General features: G+C 35.9%; 1 protein-coding gene across 2 annotated transcripts in view; it reads right to left on the bottom strand.

The window, feature by feature from the left end:
- Positions 1–22743, bottom strand: part of prkcbb (protein kinase C, beta b) — a 269116-nt gene that overhangs the window by 60208 nt on the left and 186165 nt on the right. For both annotated transcript variants that reach the window (NM_200978.1, XM_087242368.1), the window contains 3 exon segments: positions 2383–2521; positions 5815–5877; positions 16942–17033. In NM_200978.1, coding sequence (NP_957272.1) covers positions 2383–2521; positions 5815–5877; positions 16942–17033 — 294 coding nt within the window.

Below are 22743 nucleotides of genomic sequence, written 5' to 3'. Positions count from 1 at the left end.
AGACGCCTCTGGGTAACAAACCAATTTTCTTTACTATGAGCACGTGATGTATATGAGATGCCAATGCAGTTGTTAATATTGAAAGAATGGCTATTTCTGGTAACAATTTTTTAAATAATTTGTTTGGAGACCTTTAAATTATTGTTACATTGTGCACATGTGCTTGCTGTTTTTTAAAATGGGTTTATAATTTTATTTTGTAGGTCTCCAAAATAAAAATAATTTTTTTTTCTCATAATATACATTTTATATCATAACATCTACCAAATGTGTCTTAAAATTAAATTGCAACAATTTTTTACAATATTACTTACATTTAGAGTGACATAAATAATTAATTATGTAGTCAAGTCTCAGTGCCTCCCACAGGTTTGAAATATACTTGTGGTGGTAGCCAGATTGAAACACATCTTTTACCAATTGCACATGGTGACCTACATGTGACAAAAAAAGTGATTTTTAACAATATTTTTTTATTTATTATACACTGTTTCTTTTCAATGAGGTAAAGTTTATTTATTTTTTTTAAGACTGTTGAAATAAAAAAAAAAATCCACAATTTGCTTTACTTTTATTCTTATCAGGAGCCATGTGCACCCACCGACAAGTAAAATCTGCTGCTGACATTTTGTAAAGTAATACCAAAGCATGTTAAGACATGTGAAAAATACTGTATGTAATATATAAACATCAAATTAAAAAATTATTATAACATATTATTAACATATTATTAACATTATATTAGGTTATTAAAAAAAAAAAAAAAAAAAAAAAAAAATATATATATATATATATATATATATATATATATATATATATATATATATATAAGAAATAAATGGCTAAGGAAATAAAACATCTATAGAATAAACATCAAAAATCTAAAAAAAATCTAATAATTAAAAGAATTACAAGTGTTGGTTATTTAAACATGGCAAATTAGTTAATTGACAATTTCTAACTGTGTACAAATATTTTGCAGCCAGTTTAGACGTAATTTCGTCCTCTGAGAAAACAAAAAAGTTCATCCGAGTCAATTAGATCAAAGAATTGATAATATAATGTTTCTCTCAGTCTTGCGGCTGTCAGCTAATAAGCCAATTAAAGTAAATCTGGCTTAAAATAAAAATCTCAACGACTTAGAAAGTGAAACTAAAAGCTGAATCCCGGACATTTTGAGAGATTTAGAAACTCCAGACGGACGCATTTTTAAGTCCCAAAAAGGCGCATCTCTGCGGGTCCTGTAGGTCTCTGCAGAGAACGTGAGATTGTGAGAGTGTTGACGAGGGAGTTCTCGCACATACAACAAAAATTAAGAAAGTGAAACGTGTAGGGCAAGAGGAGATTGGCCACTAGTTAATCGATCGTGGATGTTTGGCCATTGGGTGGATACAAAAAAAGTGTAAAAGGATAATAATAATAAAAAAAAAATGTCACCAAATACACTTGGGCGGCCGTTATATACCTGGGCGGCCCGGCCAAGTAAAGTCTATGTGTGGGAAGCTCTGGGAAGTATTTTTTAACATGCACACATAATCATACATAAAGAAGCCTCAGAAAGTATTTGAATGTCAAAATTATAATAAAACCTTATTTTCTGTGCAATAAATTCAAACTATTTCTGAAAACAAATATTGACAACCCACAAACATTTTTATTGCATTTTCGCTGACACACACACACACACACACACACACACACACACACACACACACACACACACACACACACACACACACACACACACACACACACACACACACACACACACACACACACACACACACACACACACACACACACACACACAAAATCATCCTAGAAAGTCACAAAAGTCTTTGTTTTTTTTCTGCAGTGATGCCTTAGAACATGGGTCTTTGCCACAGCTATGCACAGTTTTGTTTGAACCCTAATTAAACATAACTAATCAAGGTGTTCAAGACTACTAGAGACTATTAAGCAGGTGTGAATTTGAGGTGGTTGAAGCTAAAGTTTGGGACCACTGCCTTAAAAGAAATACTTTGGAATCCACAAATTACCTTTGTGAGGAACTATCAAAATAACCATTCTTCCCAGTATTAACATTTTTTTTTTGATAATCTATAGATTTTTTCCTATAATTTTTTTTTTATTAATAAAATGGGTTTCACAGATGTTAAAGGCTCTTTAATGAACCATCGACACCAATAAACAAATTTTGTAATTGGTAAACGTGAATATGTGCAAAACCAAATGCAGGTACAAGTCCAGTAGTGAAAGCCCTGGTAGATGTACTGCTGTGTTAGCAAATGTCCATGAATTATACACACATAGCCCTGCTCACTCATCCAATGCTTTGCCGCTCATCCACACACATGTACAGGAGGCTTTCTGTGCACTCACCTCAGGGGCGATGTAGTCAGGGGTTCCACAGAAGGTCTTGGTGGTGACTCCATCAAGCATGTTCTCTTTGCACATGCCAAAGTCAGCGATTTTGATATGACCCTCTGCATCCAGCATGACATTATCCAACTTCAGATCTCTAATGCACAAAGAGATGAGAAGGGTCAGTGGAGAACACCGGTAAGAAAGTACAAGGAGTCATTGGGAGCTAAGGAGATTGTTTTTGGAAAAGAATAAAATTTTTTTTAGAAAAAATACATACAGTATATAATAAAAGTGAACAAAATGAACCCGGGAAAATATGTGAATGGAAGAAAGAAAGAAAGAAAGAAAGAAAGAAAGAAAGAAAGAAAGAAAGAAAGAAAGAAAAAATGTATAAAAACCATTACAATATTCACTCATATTTTTATATCGCCTGCAAAATAATCTCAAATACGCCATTAATATTTATTATACTGGCCTGCAAGAGCAGCTTTAAAAAGAGAAGCCCGGATGAGCTTGATGAGGGAGAAAAAGTGGCCTGTAAAGAATTCATGAGTGTTGTCTGTTTATAGTGGCAACATGCGGTGGAGGTTTCATGTAAACAGCCTGGATTACAGCCCTACTTCCTGTTTAGGCCAGCGTCCAGGGGCCGACTCACTACACTGCTAAAGTGAAAGAAGTTTTTGGTAATGTGCCAAAATGCAAAACGATTCAATATGCCGTGTTTCAAAAAGTCAGGTTATGTTAAATTAATCACAAAATGTCCAATATTTTGTTTTTGTCTACTAAAAATGTGTGGAAAGACATATTATGTTGTCAACGTCTTATTGGCTGAATGATCTTCACCCAGTTAAACAACAGCACGATAAATTGAACGGACACTACTTCCATCCCTCAAAGCCTTGTTTTTTGCTCCGAACTAAATACAGCATTGACTTTGACTAAAATCAATTGCTATGTGTGTAAGAAAGTGTGTTTAGCTCTGGAGGAGAGACAGCCAATACCTAAAACCCATCCAAAGACACTTGCTGTGGCCATATTGAACAGTCAGTTGTTTTAAAGTAGTACTGTATGTATACTGTGTTACACCCCTTACAGATCTCACTTTTAAATGTATGATTTCTATAGGAAAATAAGATATGTGTACGCAATACATAAGATTTGTCAGTACCAAAGCCAAAACTGGAATAAACAAAAATTTGCAAATCAAAATGAATGCGCTAGGAAAAAATACATAAAATGTCATTTAAAAAGAGATACAAATTAAAAGAACCATAAAATGTTTCATTTAATTGAAATCTTGTAGTTAGAATTATTTTTTCATTAATTCAAGCCCTCATTTAAATTAAAATGTATTATTTTTTAATTTCTCAAGATGTTAAGGCCGGTTTATAACTTTATACTTCTGCATGCTGTTAGTGTTGCTCTGCAATAACACTTCTGAAACGCTAGCTTGCAGTAGGTTTTTATGTTTCTGTGTCGAGTTTCTTAGCGGGTGTTTTGTTTTTCTGAATGCTACCTTAATGTACAAGTAGCTCAATCTCGCTCATTCGGAGGCAGGAACCTGCTGACGTGCAACAACATTAATCATAAGGCAAACACAAAACAAAAGTTTCCGTCTGGAGTGCCATTATTGGAGTGTAAACACTCACTCCAATGGGTTCGCTTGGCTCTCAGCACTGCCCACACATGTCAGCGCTACCAAGCCAACCAATCAGAGCTTGCGCTACGGGTCGTTGCAAAATATAGTTACATTTTTTGACAGGTGCAGCGTCGGCGTCAGCCACATTGAGGGCTATGCGACTGAGTGAAACGCATGCGCTTGATGCAGAAGTATAAATCAGCCTTTAGGTGACCACACTCTTATTCTAATGGTTCTGTGAAATGCTTTGAATTGTGCATTTTTTGTTAAAAATAATTTGCCATAATTTCAACGTCTAAAAGAAAAAAAAAAGAAAAAGAAGAAATTGAAGAGACGGTGGGACATTAAGTAGCTCCTCTACTTTTAAGAAAACAGCCAATAGCATTTCGTTTTTTAACACAGCTCTACCAGTGAGAGTGGCTGAGCGCAAGCACATCAATTGAAAAGCAATCAGATACTAGAGAGCAGTGCTTAATTTGAGTTGGATCTTGCCAGATCCTGTTCCAGAAAATGTTAGATAATCGTGTTTTGCGTTCTGGTACTTATTTTAACTGATCTGGAATTAACTTGTGCATATACTGTATGTACTGTATCTGTGTGAGAGAGAGAGAACGTGAATGAGTGTAAGTGAAGGTTGTTTGGATTATTTGTGTGCACATGACGGTATCACATGTGCAAGTTAAAGCAAAAGTCACATTTAATTGGGCCTCAACAATATTTTCAGCCAATCATCTTTCTTCATAATAGCGGGCAACCTAAATAATGTTTGTTTTTTCAAAATGCCAAAGAGGCAGTATTTTTATCTTTAATTCCCCGAGTAAATCTGATAACGAGCCTGATCAAAAGAGATCTCGAGACCAATAGAATTGTGTCCCTGGATTAGAATATCGGAAGGCAGACGCAAAGCGATCTCAAGTTTTTTTTCACTTGGAAGTGAACTGAATGTCAGTGGAGTTAGTAAACTGAATAGTGATGTTTCTTAAGATTTATGTTTGTAGCCATGTTTGTTTTTTATCTATGATTGACCCATAAAAAAAATAATTAAGGACAATTCAGAAATGCTATGCTTTATTTGCACTGCTTAATGATGTCATGTTACAGGAAAACTCAAATTGCGTGGTGAACGTCGGTCACGGTAATTTTTATTTCTTGGTTTTGTTCCAGAAATTGTTTATTTACAAATTAAGCACTGCTACAGAGCATAAACTGAAGTATGTGACATGAAAACAATCGTAGATCAATTTAGCGGGATGTCACAAACTGCATACTTAGAATGTTTATGTCAGTTTTCTATTTTCTAAAACCAAATTATGTCTCTGTTATAAAGCACACTAGCTAAAAGATATTCTTAAAACTAACAGACTGAAACTAACATCTATTTTTTATTTAAATGTCACAAGATTATAACTGTGTAATTGTTTAAACGAACCCAAAATGCACACAGCGAAATCCTTAGAGTAAAATATATACTCAGTTCAGAGTGTATTTGGCCCCTCTTTAAATAAGGGCAAACAGGTTGGTAATGAGTAAAGCTGCTGTTCGTGGAATTGCTTAATGATCCTCTGCTGAGATTTTGAGAGATTCAATGTATTATATTACAGCTGATTTCATCTAAGGCTGTGATTAGTTGTCAACTGATTAATCCTTTCATTGTCTCATCAACTTGAGTAACTTTAACTAAATTTAGAGGGGCACCAAATACTATCTGAACTAAGTAAATCTTACTCGGAGGATTTTCAAAGGGGATGTTCTCATTAATGCTGTGTGCACTGTATGTGTGATTGGCATGTATGCTGGGCTTCACTCACCTGTAAATAACACCCTTTGAATGCAGGAAGAACAGGCCTATGGCAATTTCTGCAGCATAAAACCTAAACACACACACAAGAACATATCTTAATCATCCGAACACAGCACACCAATAACTTTATGCATGATCAGAAGCCAGCGAGTTGGTCATTATCAAAGAACGAACACCAGTAGAAAGGTCCGTAGAGTCTGAAAACTGACCAATCAGAATGACGCATCCCAGAGATCTGCCTCATAAATAATGAAAAAGGCTGATAAAGGTGCATTTTTTTTTCTGCTGAGAGCACAGAGACTAGAGCTCTGCCCTCGGAATAGACATAAGAGAGATAAAGCAAGCCTGATATCTGTTATTAATACGAGCCCGCAGTAATCTTTTATTTATCAGGTGCCGTGTTTGTCTGTCCCATATTTTAGAGCAACATTTGAAGAGAATTAGCATTCGTGTTCAGTGACTAATGCAGCTGGGGGTGGAGCAGGAAACAGGCCTCGCTACAGAGCCAGATTATGTCAAAAGATAACTTCTGTTTCCCGGCCACATCGGCAAACCAGCCTTCGGCTATCACCACTTGGAGAGCGAGCGAACGAGATGAATTCATTACACATTTGCAAAAGTACAAATGATTATACATCACAAAAATTTGATTCACTCACCACCTGCAGTCCAGTTATTCATGTGCTAAATCCGCTAAACTACCGAGTACTCTTCCATTCTCTAGAGGAAAACGAGTGCCACTTGAAAAGGCTATATGTAAGAATTTTCTTCTATTAATCGCTTTTCTTTATGCCAGTGTGTGAACCGTTTATATAAAATAAAAATGTTTGAAAAACTTTAAAAACGAGAACTTCCCCAAGGAAAGCCTTTAGGCTGCTTTTTATGTGAAGGCCACCGGGAAATCAAAAGAATATGACGTTTATATGTGCTCCAGAGAGTCTTTCTTCCTTTCTACGACACATAAAATGAATTCTTATACAACGTTTAAGATAATGCCTAAAGAACTAGTGAGTCATGCAAAAGAAGGGGATTAACTCAGACTGTAGTCTCACAGAGTCACACACTGCAAAAAACACACCGCTTTTCTTACTTTGAGCTTTTGTCTCGTTTCTAGTCCAAATATCTTCAAATTGAAGAAGCATTAAAGGCCACCTATGATGAAAATCATCTTTTGGAAGCTGTTAGGAACTGTACTGTAAAGTGTGTGTGCCATGGAATTGGGGTTATATAAAGACAATAAATCTCATTTTTTAATTTTCTGATGACAAAATAGGATCCAAATCCCTTGCATTTTGAGCCTCACCCACCAGATTGACAGTCAGGTATTAACATGTCTCTGTAGTAACACATATAATCATAACAACAAGACAGGATGTGCGAAAAGCAACTGGGATTAAAAGATCTGTTGTGTGTGTTGTGTATCAAATGTGATCAAGAATGAGTTTTACAAGCTTAAAAAGTGTTTAAAACAGTGCATGTTTTGTACTGACAGGCAAGTGAAAATGGGGGACGAGGAGAACTAGCATTTAAGGCCACCAAAACAGCCACAATGTCTTGAAAGCAGAAAATTTAATAAATAATCGGGTGTTGTGAGCTGAAACTTTACAGACACAAAAAACTCTCAAATCTTGAAAAAAAGGGTAAAATAGGTGCCCTTTAAGAAAAAATTAATAAAACAATTCCTAAAAATAATCTGCCAATGGGGTAAGCAAAATAATCTTGTTTTTGTTTTGAAATAAGAATATTTTACTTGCCTCATTGGCAGATTATATTGCATGTTTTAAGGAAAAACTTGCTTAATTTTGTCTTATTCATTAATTAATTAATTAATTCATTCATTCATTCACCCATTAATTTTCTTTTTGGCTTAGTCCTTTTTGGCTTTATTAATCTGGGGTCACCACAGCGGAATGAACCACCAGCATATGTTTTACGCAGTGAATGCACTTCAAGCCGCAACCCATAACTGGGAAACACTCACACACTTTCACTCACACACATACACTACAGAAAATTTTAGCTCACCCAATTCACCTGTCCCGCATGTCTGTAGACTTGTGGGGGAAACCGAAGCACTAGGATGAAACCCACGTGAACACAGGGAGAACATGCAAACTCCACACAGAAATGTCGCCCCCAATTTTGACTTAATATTTCTGAAAACAAAACAATGCTTTTTGATTTTTGATGTTTAGATATTTGCACTAGAAACAAGACTAAAACTCAAGGAAAAGCATTTTTTGTAGTGTAGTTTTATATAGTATTAATGTACTTCATAATAAAACTATCATAAATGTGTCAATTTTTCTGTGCATTTATTGGTTTATTGAGAGGAAAGTGTGCTGCTCATATTTACATATTCATCTAATTGTCACTCTCAGCTATTTGTATGGTTCCTAGATGAGCTTTATCAGTCTGCAACACTGCGAAGGTGATTACAATCATTTTATTTCAAAATTAGAAATAAAAAGAATGTCATGAAAAGAAAACAAAGTAATGTGATGGGTTTGTGGGAGACAGAGAAAGATAAATCTAAACAAATCTTTTAATAATAAACAAACAAAGGCAACATTAGGACTAAAATCATAAGTACAATAGAAAAACATCAAATAAAGACTATGGGAAGAAATTGAACAGAAGGAGGAACTTAAATACACAGACTGATTAACCAAACTAAAGGTATGTTTATACCAGTGTGTTTATGCTTTAAAGTAGCATTTTAAAATGCAAATGTTATTTTAATATATTGGTGATTTACTGCATTGCATCCCCATTCACAATATACAGCATGATACATGACCATTCACACTCTGGTCATGCACATGCTGTATTTTGCAAGGATCAAGTAATGGTTTAAGGCATATAATCATACCTGTCAACCCTCCCGTTTTTCCCAGGATTCTCCCATATTTTACAATTCTATCCCGCTATCATCTGGATTTCTACCGTATTTTCAATCTTTCTATGAAGGTTGGCATTGAACATTAAAGGACCAATCCTCACTATAGCAAACCATACAGTTTAACCACCAGGGAATGCCCCTTGCTCTTAAACGGGAATCTGTTCTTGAAAACACTTTGAAATAAACATAAAAACAACAAGATTACAGGCACCACCACCCCTTCTACGCAATCCTTAATTGCGTGACTTAATGCGTGACAGTCAAATGTGCTGTACACATGATTTAAAGAGCAGCAAAAGTGGACACTGGGTTTTGAGTGCATGCTTAAACATACATATTCACATGATAATAATAATAATAATAATAATAATAATAATCATAATAATAATAATTATTATTATTATTATTAAAAAGGAAAAAAAATCCTTCACTTTCGTCAATTAGTGAATTTTATTCCCCAGTAAAATTTAAACCACACTGAACTTAACTAAACTGAACTTCAACTCTGAAAACTGGACTGACGCAGTTTCAATTTACTAAAACTTCTATGCTAAGCTGCTTTTGAAGCAATCTACATAAAAAAAACACTATAAAAATAAAACATGAATTGAATTGAGTTAAACTGAATATATAGAGTGGTTTGACTATTCAGGGAATGATACACAATAGTCCTCTGGAGACACCTCCATTTTCAAAGGTTTGTGTTTCTGTCCATCTTTACTGAATTCCAAATAACATAAAATGGGGTCTTTAGCTTTCTCAAAATGCTCAGTTTTAGCTTAAAGACACTGGTGTATTGTGGATGCTAGAAAACCGTAAGCATACATTACAACTGAGTACCAACATTTCAAAACTAAAGCAATGTCTTCAGCGTTTTCCAAATTGTTCCAGATGCTGGAGTAGTGTGAACTTCAGACGTAACAGTAATAAAGCCTATGCATTTTAATATGAAAACGTACAAGGGTAAACACTGTCGAAATGGCAATAAGATGAACAGATAATGAGATAACCAGGATGGGAAGCAGAGCAAAAGGAAAAAAAATAGGTCAAACTGAACAACCAAATCAGAAAGTATTCAGTCTTATATGTTTACTTTAGCTTGAATGTGAGCATGAGCAGTTCATTACTGGCTGCAGTTCACTTAACAGCCACCAGTGTCACTACTAACAGTAATAAATTAAGTAATTAATAAATGATTGCAGTTCACTTTTACTTTTGGTTTTATTAGTGCATTCTCTGTAAAAATGTATTATTTGCACATGCTTTTAAGCCCTGCCAATTCAAACCTTCAAGCAATTTTACACTAATCAAATGAATGCCGAAATGAAAGAGCTCATTATAGTTTTCTTTGTGAACATCACAAAGAAAAAGGTGCTAGCCACAAATTGAGCGCTCATTTGTGTCTTCTCGCACTTAAGCAGAAAAATTAACTTTGCAAGTTTGAACATTCAAGCTACTTTTTTTTTACCATTCAAGTGTATGATGATGTGAAGGAACTCAAAAGTCTAAGCAAATTAGCAAGTGAAAAATCTGCCAGTTTTCACATGAATAAAAGCGTTTGTCAAATTGAAAATATTTTTAACTATTTAAATAAAACAGATCTTCCTGTGAGTGCTCATAATGCTTTCCTAATTTAGCTTGTACTATTCTAGATGACAGCAGCAAATTTGTACTACAAGATCTTCTCTCGCTTATTGCCTTTTTAATTATGAATTACTTGCTCATGTGTAAGTTGATAAAAGAAATCTGTGGTCCTACTTTATTTTAGGTGTCCTAAACAGGGCTTGACATTAACTTTTTCTGATCACCAGCCACAGTAGCTAGTAGTTTTCCACTCTGCATTTTCACTAGCCACAGTTATATTGTCGGGAATATATATTATATAACTTTCATAAATTTGACTTTGGCATCCTAAAATTACTTGATTTAAATTACGTGTTATGTGCCTTCTCATTAATTTTATTTTTTGTGTGTTGTGACTTTGCTCAATGAGGATGGGCAAATGTGTTAAGGTTTCATAGTGTCGCATTGCGTTTAGCTCTTATTTCACATGACCTTTTACGGCTCAACACTAAGGATTTTCTAGATTTCTCTTTAGTCATACCAAACAAATTATTTCCTTGCCACAAAGTTTAAATAATGTGTAAAAATATAGCAACATACATACATTTTTATTCAACAAAACTTTTCTTAAAAAAACAACTGACATTTAAAAAAATATTCTCATGTCTGAAATAATACACAGTAGTCTGTCCTGGCTGAAGGTCCCAGACCACCATTTAATTATACATAAATGGTGAGTTAATCTCCATTTAAAGCAATGTTATTGTAAAGAACGATAATTAAACCATATTAATAAAAATAAAGAAAACGTGAAAAACATTCCGTGTGCAATAATTAAAAGATAATCATAGGCACATGGTTAACGTTAATGGTTAACTACATATTAATACTTTGTTTATTTATTACTATTATTATTATTAACAATAGTAATAATAATAATAATAATAATAATAATAATTCCTTACATTTATAAAGTGCTTTTCTGGACACTCAAAGCAGTTCACACATTTTTGGAGGGAATCTCCTGATACAACCTTACCAGCGTGCAGCATCCACCTGGATGACCCAACGGCAGCCATATTGTGTCAGACCCCACACCACACACCAGCTGATTGGTGGAGAGGAGACAGAGTGATGAAGCCAATCATGATATAGGGATCACAAAGAGTGGGGACCTCGGTTTATCATCTCATCCGAAAGATAATGCACACGGAGCAGTACAGAGTCCTCACCAATATACTGAGGCGTTAGGACCCACACAGACTAAAACCACTTCTGGCAGCAAGCTAGCTTTCCTATGTGGTCTCCCATCCAGGTACTAACCTGGCGCAGCCCTGCTTAGCTTCAGTGGATGACCATGTGAGAGTTGCAAAGAGCTAGCTGCCGGCAGACAGCTAAAATTACACTGTTGACCATCCCTTACACCTCAACCCACCCTTAAACCTACTCACACCACCAAACCAGTGTTAAACTTGAACCCATATCCCACCTCAAGAGCACCAGAAGTGCTCTGCAATACATTATGAGCAAAGTAAATCATTGTATTATTTTGTTGATGCAAGTACATAGTAGTTAAGGTCACCTAAAATAAAGTGGGACAGATTTCTTTATTTTAATTTTAAATGGCACAGTTCCACATATAAAGTACATTTCTATACACACACTGAGCTTCATTCACACAACTCTGCAATATAGCTGCCACACTTAACATATGCCACATTTAACCATAGACCATCTGAGCTAATAGCAGCGAACTGGCTTTTTAATTTACATCCAAATGTTTGTGCATACGTTGTACACAGCAAATGTTTCATATGCAGAGAGAATTAGGCAGAAGGAGCAAGTAAAGAAGAAATGGTCATTTGATCTTCAGGATCAATAAGACTAACTCTCATTATGTAATAATATAAGCAAATAAAAGCCTCCATCTAATCACAATGTACCTTTGAATGCGGAAATCTGGATTTATTTCACTATCAGCAGCTAAAATATGCTGCAACTGTCTTGTGCTCTCCGACTCATCGACTGCTCATAATCACCTTGACCTTTGAACTGCACTGAGCTCCATTTCCAACACAATCAACACAACGCTGTGCTCTTCCACAGAGACAGCCTAATTCTTTATGAGAAAGGGCAGACAGCAAGCTGAAAGCCAAGCAAATAGAGATGAAGCTTGTTAGATGTTGAGGTAGAACGTGGCTCTGAGAGGAGATTTAACGCAAAGGTCAGCTCAGTCATCTACTGCCAAGGTGCCGTTCATACTGAGATCACCCTCAAATGCCTGACTGTTTGATTATGATTCACTTTCTTTCTTTCTTTCTTTCTTTCTTTCTTTCTTTCTTTCTTTCTTTCTTTCTTTCTTTCTTTCTTTCTTTCTTTCTTTCTTTCTTTCTTTCTTTCTTTCTTTCTGCAAATTATCTACAAGGTGTTTCATAGGAATTTAAGGTTTAAATTAACTATGTATAATAACATACACAGGGTTTGCTTATCAAAAGTAGTCTACACTTTTTCAGATCTTATGTTAAGTTTAAACAAAAATAAAACTTATTTTAAAATTTTGATATTGACAATATCTCAACCTTTTATGGGACTTTGCTAGTAGCAAATCAAATAAACATTATTTGTGAGTGGATTTCTGCGCTGGTTCCATTGTTTATTTTGGCTTGATTTAGCTTTTGATATTTACCATGTGATGGCTAGTTCATAGCAGAGATATAAATAATGTTTCTTGCCCTGTTAAACTGATTTCTTTGTGAATATGTACTTTCAAAAAGTGAAATCAAAATGTTTTTCTGACTTTATTAGAGCATCCGCCCAATCTCATGAGGGAACATAGTTTACGTATAGTCAGAAAAATTGATAATTCATACAAACTCAGTTTCATTTTTGTATGAGAGCAAAGATTTTAAAGATTTTTATACACACCTACGTCTTACTGGGGGAAGAACAAATTTTACTAAAATGTATGAATGAGATCATAAAAATTCATGCAAATTTGCCACTAAATCAAAAAGTTACAAAATTGTGAGTGTGATGGATACAATTGGTAATTAAATGTTTTCATTAAGTTCAGTTAAATTTTGACAATATTGGTTTATTACTGATAAAAAAGTAAAAACAATTGATAAAAATTATTAGTTTTCAACTGATTAGACAAATAAAATTATTTGATTTGACTTGATCAATTAACTTGTCATTAACTTTTTCAAGAAGTAGTAATTGCCAATGCGTAACAACCCATTCAACAAACAGACAAAAATGTATTTTGTTTACTAAACTGTGTATACAATTTATTTGCACAATGTCAAACACTTAAAGTGTGCATGTGTTAACACTCAACATAACCGCTCAAAGCATGTGATTGATTAATTTGTGCGAACAATTGAGAGAGACATTTTGATAATGTGAGCTCACACATTAAAGAGTAGTTTTTGTTTCAGATTTGAACAGATTTGTGTGTGTTGAGCATCATTTAAGACACCTGTTAGCTTTAGTTGTGGGGAAAATTGGATAATTTTGAGCTTTTGTCAGCTAATTTCCTCTTCCAAGTTTAAAATCATTATTGGGATGGATGGGATCCAAATTGGGGACGATCTGCCTGTCCAGTGATGACGTGTCAGTTTATCATTCATAGACTGGGTTTTCTTATCCTATGAGAAGACGCTGCTTCTTAATTATTCAAGACAGCAATGGCTTTCTGGTGACAGACTGATATAGACAGACCTGCCAAGCTGTGAATCGACGCATGGCATGCAGTATTTGGGTCGTTGTGAAGGGTCATAGGTGTTTGTTTCCATAATCCACAGGGTTTGTTGCATGGCTTTCCCTGCAATGCTGTAATGGCCGATACAGCCAAGCTCTATGAGTGCAGCAAGCATTTTTGTTGTGAGAGCTGTACAAGAATAGGAGAATGGCGGACTTTGTCTTTTATCAGTTGGGTTTGTTACCATTCAGACACATCACCTATCCTTGATGCTGTGTTTGCCTACTGTATGTTTAAAATCTCCTATTTACCAGTAGGGCAACTGGTTGGTATTGATTGTGATAGAGACCTGCTGTACTGCTATCCACTGTGTCTGTATTCAGACCTGGGGTTCAGGAGGAGAGAAGTCCTCCTCATTTATGTGTTTATTTAAACATGATTCTCTTTATAATAATATAACAAACTGTGGTTATAAATTATATGAAATTACAAATAGCCTATCATATATGTAACAGCATTAAACTACTTACTGTTTATTTCTTTGCATTTTAACTTTGTAAACTACGCCTATCATGGAGCATTTTTTGAAGAATTCTGTGATAGACTTGAACTGAAAGAGGAGGGTTTCATGACCCAAAACAACAGTTATAATACTATTGTCAATAAAATGCATCACACATTTACTAACTATGTAAGAAAAAAATAGAAAAATAAGCTATACGTGACAATAGAAACAAGCTTTCTATATTTCCTCTCATCTCGCCTGAGTCAACTCAACATATCATCAAACCACAGGGGGGAGAAATGAATTGATGAAACGAGCTGCAGAAATAAAAATAAAAAGAAGAGAAAGACAGAAAGTCAGAGATGAGTTAAGCTGACCTGGCCTTCACACACCTAATTATGAATTATGCTGAATAGACAACTCACATCTCCAACAGGAGAAAGAGGAGGAGAAGAAGCTGCAGCTTTCTGAGGTCACTTTAAGTGACAACACAGCACAGCGGGAAACTCTTTCTGCCCTTTGATTGTCCCTCATTTCCACTCGTCATCCAATTGGGCAATAACAACCAGGGCACCTGTTCATTCTTCAGTGTGTGTGTGTGTGTGTGTGTGTGTGTGTGTGTGTGTGTTTGCTAGATAATCTCAACCACTCCAAAATCAATTTAACCACTCTCAAGTGAATGACCCTAAAACAGATGTAAATGGGGTCTGAAATGTTTTAAGATTGGCCACTTTTGACCATTTCTAGAGGCAGTCTGACTGCATTCATTGGGTAAACACTTATGGGGTTGAATGTAATGAGACAGTCACAAAACTCAGCCTACTTATCAAGCATGTGGGGCCCTATCATACACCTGGCGCAATAAGGTGCAAGACGTGTTTGGCGTGATTTGTTGCTATTTTCAGACCAACGTAACCCTAATTTTCATGTTTTGCACAATGTTGTTTAAATAGCAAATCCATGTGGTCTAAAATGGAGGTGTGTCAAGGAGCATTGTTGAACTAAATTAGACCTCACCATTGACCATCTAAAAGCAGGTCTAAAGTTACTTATGCGCCCGTGTGGGTTCAAACGCTTACACATTGCTTAATACACACAGGATGTACAGCAATACACAAATATCTTTACATATGAAATTACTTTCTACATAAATAAAAAAAAACACTGCCTCCATGCTTTTTTTTTTCAGTTCATTCATGACAATTTGCATTTAGATTTGTTTAGTTTAGATTTGTCCACCTGTCAAGTTTTGGAGATGTTGGGATCAACATATGGGGCATGAGAATGCAAAGTGTGTTTGGATAAAACTCAGTTTTTTGACCACACTTTGTTATTATTGTTTATTTATTCCTTTGCTGGAAATTAGAACTGAATTTAGAAATAGTTTTGAAACAAATCTTTGCGCTTAACAAACAAAATTAAATATGTCGGCTAAAGAATGTCTTCGGTGGAGTGCGTACAACATTGTTTCTTATCCACAAAAGTAAAAAAGTAAAAAATAAAATAAATAAAGTAAAAAGGCAGAATGGAGGAGGCTCATTCTTTATCCTCGTGCTGCAAATGGTCTATTTAACGATTTTCTTGCTAGTGAAGCGTTCAGTTTTTCCACTTACATAACTCATTAAGAGAATAAGCACAACCCTATTAAAACTTGTTCCAGGGCATATTTTTCCATCCTTAAACTAGCAAAAGTGGATTCGGACACACCTTAATGCTTCTGAGCCATGCGCTTTAGACTTTGCGCCTAGATCATTAAAATAGAGCCCGTGGTGTGTTATAGGACATGCTGTATGTAAGTGCACCAAAACAAATTAATCAAAGCTCAATGTCCTGTACAAAAAAAAAATAATTACAATAAAAAAAAATCCACCCACACCCATTTTATCCATTTACTTTTGTGCTTACAGAATGAAAATTCAATCAAAGAACGACAACAAGATCTTTCAAGTTATCAGTAACTCTCTAATAGATGAATTAACCAGTAAGTTTAAGGGATAGTTCACCCAAAAAATTAAAATGAACTCACAATTTACACTGCCTGAAATGATTCCAAACCTTAACCATTTCTTTCATCTGCTTAACACTAAAGAAGTTATTTTGAAAGAAAAAATTAATACCTGTAACCATTGGCTTCCATAGTAGGAAAAACAACAATGGAAGTCAATTGTTTTTTTCAAAATATCTTCTTTTGTGTTCATCTAAAGAAAAAAACTAACTGATTTGGTATAAAGGGTGAGTAAATGACGAGAACTATCCCTTTAACCAAGCTACATTAACTCAATGAACTTTCTGATCTTAAATTTGTTGGCTTATTTCCTTCAAAAATAAAAAATAAAAAATGGCAACTCATTGGCCACTCATCTGGTTTTGGTTTTGACTGGATGAATCAAAAAGTGGCATATCCTAGTAGTGTGGCCACTTGATGGCGCTTTGCAAAGACAGAGATGAAAGCTTTACTCACACAGCATGGGGCTCCTTAAACTTGCCGACCTGCTGGATATGGTACATGAGATCTCCACCGTTGATGTATTCCATGACAAAGTACAGGCGGTCCTGTAGACACACACAGAGACCTGATAAGAGACCTGATAAATGGGTAAGAGACAAACACAGTACATTAAGAGCAGATGACAGATTGTTTTTCAGTTTTTCTGTAACTGGAAATGTTTTTGATGACTCACTAAAAAATAATCAGCTCATGATAGTCAGTCAGTCAGGAATCGGATTGCATTGGTCACACTGAAACAGTTTGAAAGGTTAAATGCAGAGGACAAATGCAGAGGAGTATGGATTATCATATTTCACTAAAAGGAATCTGCTCACATGAGTCATAAATTAGAAAATTGGACAGAATTATTCATGCTGTATGTTTCACAAAAGAACTATCCATCAAAATCAATTTGCTCAAAAAGCAGATTATACTGATATGTTTTGATATGCTAAACAGAATGGAATTGCTGTGCTACAGTATATGATTTCAATTCAATGGACAAAAACAAGAGGAATATAAAAAATAATTTAAAGAAAATCTTCATGATTTAGATTTAATAAAAATGATCAGGTGATATTTTTTGTGGGATTTGAACAACACTGGGAACATTTAATCGTTTACTAAAGCAAATAATCTTCTAAGAGCCATTACTTTACGCTAGTCGTGATGTTGTTGCCTGGTTCACTAGAAAAAATAACACATTTTGGAATTCAGGTTCAAGGTAATGTAAGGGAACTAAATTTCTCAGGGTGTTTTCACACTTAGTTCAAAGGGGTAGGGGTGCTCCAATTCTCTTAGCTTGAAGGTGTAGGGCTCAAGGGAAGGGCTAGATAGCCCTTGAAGCGGAGATTTTTCAGAACCACACTCGAAAGCAAGGGTAAAAAAATATTCTAGAATACACCAGCTACAACAACAGCATGGTAAGTCAGGAGAAGTCAGGAGATGCACAAATTAGCATTGTTTTGTCATCATTACAAATCTTTACAACAAACAAGTATATGTTTTAATATATTCATAACCACGTTCATGTTTTACCGTCATGCTTTAAAAAAACATGCTAAAAAAAAAAACAGCAAAATTTCAATTTCTAAAATGCATAGTAGAAAATCTTTTACCCTCCTTAGAGCTTTGTGGCCACATACATGGACAGCACATTTTAAGCTCTTATGTCTTATGTTTTTATTTTGTTACAGACAGTGTCATCCTGCAACTGTTTTGCAGCATATGAAATGTCCCAAACACTATTTTAACTGTCCAAAATGGACAAAAAATTTTGTTTTTACTGATAGTAAAAACATGTTTAAAAAATATGTGTGTATGTGTTATTATTGCATTAAAAAACAGTCAGGGGAAAAAAAAACTGCAGTGTTCAAGGCAGAAATAAAAAGCTTTTCATTCTATTACACAAAGGTGACTTTATTGTGTTTTATAGAAATTCGGACCACAAGTCCACATGTATGGACATCATTTGTCTCTAAAAGTACATCATATTAAAAGGTGATACCTAGGTTTTATTCTAGTTAAGTTCCAATAAGCCCAAAGAGCAAAGAAAAATAAAAAAATGTATGTAAAAAAAAAAACAGCTTGGGCCTTAGGAGAGTACAGCAATCACATGATTTCACATCTGTCACTCGCAGACACTGGAATACCCTGTCAGAACAATTTAGTGGCTGGCAATGACCTCTTTACAGTGTCTGGTATAATGTTAATGTTGTTTTTGTGTGTTTACATAGTTGAATATGGCCACATTGTTAATGCATAGTACAGTTACGAGCTTACTGTCACATTAGATTGTTATGATAACATGATATCGTTGCCTTCAGTGACTACCTGAGGATGAAAATGAAAAAAACAGAATTGAGAATGGGCCTTAAAATTATGTTTAGGGGTAGTTTCAGAGTTAGAACATAGGTGTTACCCATTAATTGTGGAACTAGACTGTAAAACTATAAGCTTCCCAAGTATTTATCCAAACCTCATAATCCTGATGTACTGACTACTGACTTAACAGTGAGATTGGTTGGTGGACTTGTGTGTGTATTGGTTTGCATGTATTGGATTTCTGTCACTCAGCCCCCTGCAATTTACTTTTAGCGACACAGGCCTATAATACGTTTTTTTAACATATTCACACTGCGCATCCACACACAAATATACCAGACAAATCCCAGGGCCAAAATCCAGAGATCAAAACACGCTGGACGTCTTCATATCTGCAAGTTTCAGCCACAATTTCCCCGGGCTCCATTTTATTGGCTTTCTTCCTGTAATGATGAGGCTTATTTTGCATCAGTTGCGGGTGGTGTAATTTCCTGCAGTGATGGTGGTGTGTGTGTGTGTATGAATGTGTGTGTGTGTGAGATGGTCAGGGGAATTAGAGTCAGGGAGGATTAAGAGACTGAAAGTGATGAAGAGTGCGAGGGGGAGACGGACTGCTAGGCAGCAGTGCTTAAAGGAAGTCCCATCACTGTCAGGACGAAAGAAGGCGGGCGGGAAAGAGTCTTTACCTCACTCCACTACACACCAACTACCTAAACCCCCACAACTACAACACATCAGCATACACAACCACATAAACACACACACAAACATCTGACTAACTCTCCATTATAGGCTTGAGGATAATCTACATGACTGCAGCTGTTTGGCAGGCAAATACCCCCTGTGACTGATCCCCTTCCATAAAGAAATCCCCTCCCAACACCGCGTTAGATATCTCGCCACTTTATTTGCTCTTAACGAACATGTGTGTGTGTGTGAAGGAGAAGATGACTTGGTGACGTAGCATTGCTTGAGATCCAATGTGTTTCCAGAAAAAGCAGGCATAAAAGAGCCTCGGCCGTGTGACGTCACAATCTTTTCCTCCCCCAGAGTCTCCTCGGTTTCTGACTCAGTCCTCTCTATCTTTTGACTTTCACTTCCTGTCTCGATTTCTCCGTCTTTCGCTATCTTGCTGTCGGTGACAGGGGCTCATGCAGCGCTCAGTAGGACGTTGAGAGATGGCGATGCTGCCTGTCAAAGCTTCACTGCGGCCACAGATGAATGTGTGTTGTGCTGCCCCCCACCTCCCTGTGAGCATGTCACATTCACATGACCACACACACCATTCTTGTCGATGTACAAATGACTGCAGTCTCGAAGAAGAGTGTGGGGGATGGGGAGGGATGGATTTAAATACAGTTTGTGTGTGTGTGTGTATGTGTCTGGTCATGTGCAACAAAATGAAAAAATATAAAGTGACATGTGTGCCCACGCTTATGCTTATGTCAGAGAATGTACAATAGGAAGAATGAGAGGACTGCAAGGTAGACAAGGACGAGATCAAATGAGAGAAGAGAGACAAAAGACAATGAAAAACGAGAGCTATGTAGTGGAGGGAAGATAAGGAGATGAAATGAGAGAAGTAAAGAGGAATGAGAACAGACAAGAAGAGAAAATGAGAAACAGACAGGCAGAGGTGAGGAGACAATGAGAAGAGACAAGGAGATATGAGAAAAGGAGAGTTGAGGTGAGCAGCTGAGAATAGTTTAAATGAAAGGAGAAGTAAGAGGAGGAAAGCATAGGTGAAGTGAGGAGACCAGATGAGACAAAACAAGAGAAAGGGAGACCAGATAAGATAAGACAAGACAAGAGAAAGAGACGAGACACTAGAAAAAGATGAGATGTGATAAGAGAGGGAGATATGACAAGGTGAGACGTGAGAAAATATGATATGAGACAAGAAAGAGACAAAATGAGATGACGGAAGAGAAACATACGAGATGAGATGAGACAAGACAAGAGAAAGAGATGATGAGGTAAGAAAAGGGATGAGACAAGGTGAGACGAGATATGACATGAGACAAGATGAGAAGACGGAAGAGAAACATACGAGATGAGATGAGACAACAGAAAGAGATAAGGTAAGAAAAGGGATGAGACAAGTTGAGATGAGATATGACATGAGACAAGAAAGAGACAAGATGAGATGACAGAAGAGAAACATACGAGATGAGATGAGACAACAGAAAGAGATGATAAGGTAAGAAAAGGGATGAGACAAGGTAAGACGAGATATGACATGAGACAAGAAAGAGACAAGATGAGATGACGGAAGAGAAACATATGAGATGAGATGAGACTACAGAAAGAGATGATAAGGTAAGAAAAGGGATGAGACAAGGTAAGACGAGATATGACATGAGACAAGAAAGAGACAAGATGAGATGACGGAAGAGAAACATATGAGACGAGATGAGACTACAGAAAGAGATGATAAGGTAAGAAAAGGGATGAGACAAGGTGAGACGAGATATGACATGAGACAAGAAAGGGACAACATAAAATGTCGGAAGAGAAACATACGAGATGAGACAACAGAAAGAGATAAGGTAAGAAAAGGGATGAGACAAGGTGAGACGAGATATTACATGAGACAAGAAAGACACAAGATGAGATGACGGAAGAGAAAGATATGAGATGAGGCAAGCGAAAGAGATGAGAGAAATAGATGAGACAAAATAAGACAATGGAAAGAGACAAGATGAGAAAAGAGAAAGATTAGATATGATAATATGAGAAAATATTTTATGAGACAAGAGAAAGATATGAGACGAGAAGTGACAAGACCTAAACAAGAGATAAGATAAGAAAAAAAGATGAGACTAGAGAAAGACAGATGAGATGAGAATAGACAAAAGAAAAAGATTAAATGAGAAAGAAATGAGACAAGAGAAAGAGATGAGAAAACACAAGAGGGAAGTTGAGACAGGAGAAAATATGATGAGACAAGACAGATGAGATGAGACAACAGAACAGAAAGATACGAGATGAGACGAGCGAAAGAGACAAGACAAAAGAAAGAGATGTGATGACACTAGGCAAGAGAAAGAGATGAGAGAAATAAATGAGACGAGAAAGTGAGACTAGATGAGACAAGTGAAAGAGATGAGACAAAAGAGACTAGATGTAATGACACTAGACAAGAGAAAGAGATGTGAAATAGATGAGACAAAAGAAAGAGGTGAGATGAGAAAGTGAGACAAAAGAAAATGTGATATGAGACAAGAAAAAGACAAGATGAGACAAGAAAGAGATCTGGTGACACTAGACAAAGGAGATGAGAGAAATAGATGAGACAAGAGAAAGAAAATGAGATGAGATGAGACAAGTGAAAAAGATAAGATGGAAAAAAAGAGACAAGATGAAATGAGATGAGAAAGAGATGAGACAACAGAACAGACTAGATGAGATTAGAGAGATGAGACAAGGTGAGAGAAAAGCATATATGGTATGAGACGAGAAAGAGGCAAGATTAGATGACAACAGAAGAAAAAAAAGATACAACATAAGAAAAGTGAAAGAGATGACATGTGATGAGAGAAAAGACATGTGATGACACTAGACAAGAGAAAGATGAGAGAAACAGATGAGACAAGAGAAAGAAGGTGAGATAATATGAGCCATGTGAAAGAGATGAGACAAGAGAAAGAAACAAAATGAGGAGAAAGAAATGTGACTAGGTGAGACGAGTAAATATGATATGAGACAAGAAAGTTAGAAGATGATGTGAGATAACAGAAGAGAAAGATACGAAATGAGACAAGCGAAAGAGATGTCATGACACTAGACAGGAGAACTAGATGAGACGAGAGAAAGAAGGTGAGACAAGTGAAAGAGATGAGACAAGAGAAAGAGATGAGACGCGAGATGAGAAAGATGAGAGAAAATATGATATGAGACAAGAAAGAGAAAAGATGAGATGAGCTAACAGAAGAGAAAGATAAGAGATGA

The sequence above is a fragment of the Danio rerio genome, chromosome 3 (assembly GCF_052040795.2).
Source record: "Danio rerio strain M-AB ecotype USA chromosome 3, GRCz13ab, whole genome shotgun sequence".
NCBI lineage: Eukaryota > Metazoa > Chordata > Actinopteri > Cypriniformes > Danionidae > Danio > Danio rerio.
This window is presented reverse-complemented; position numbering and strand designations above follow the sequence as displayed.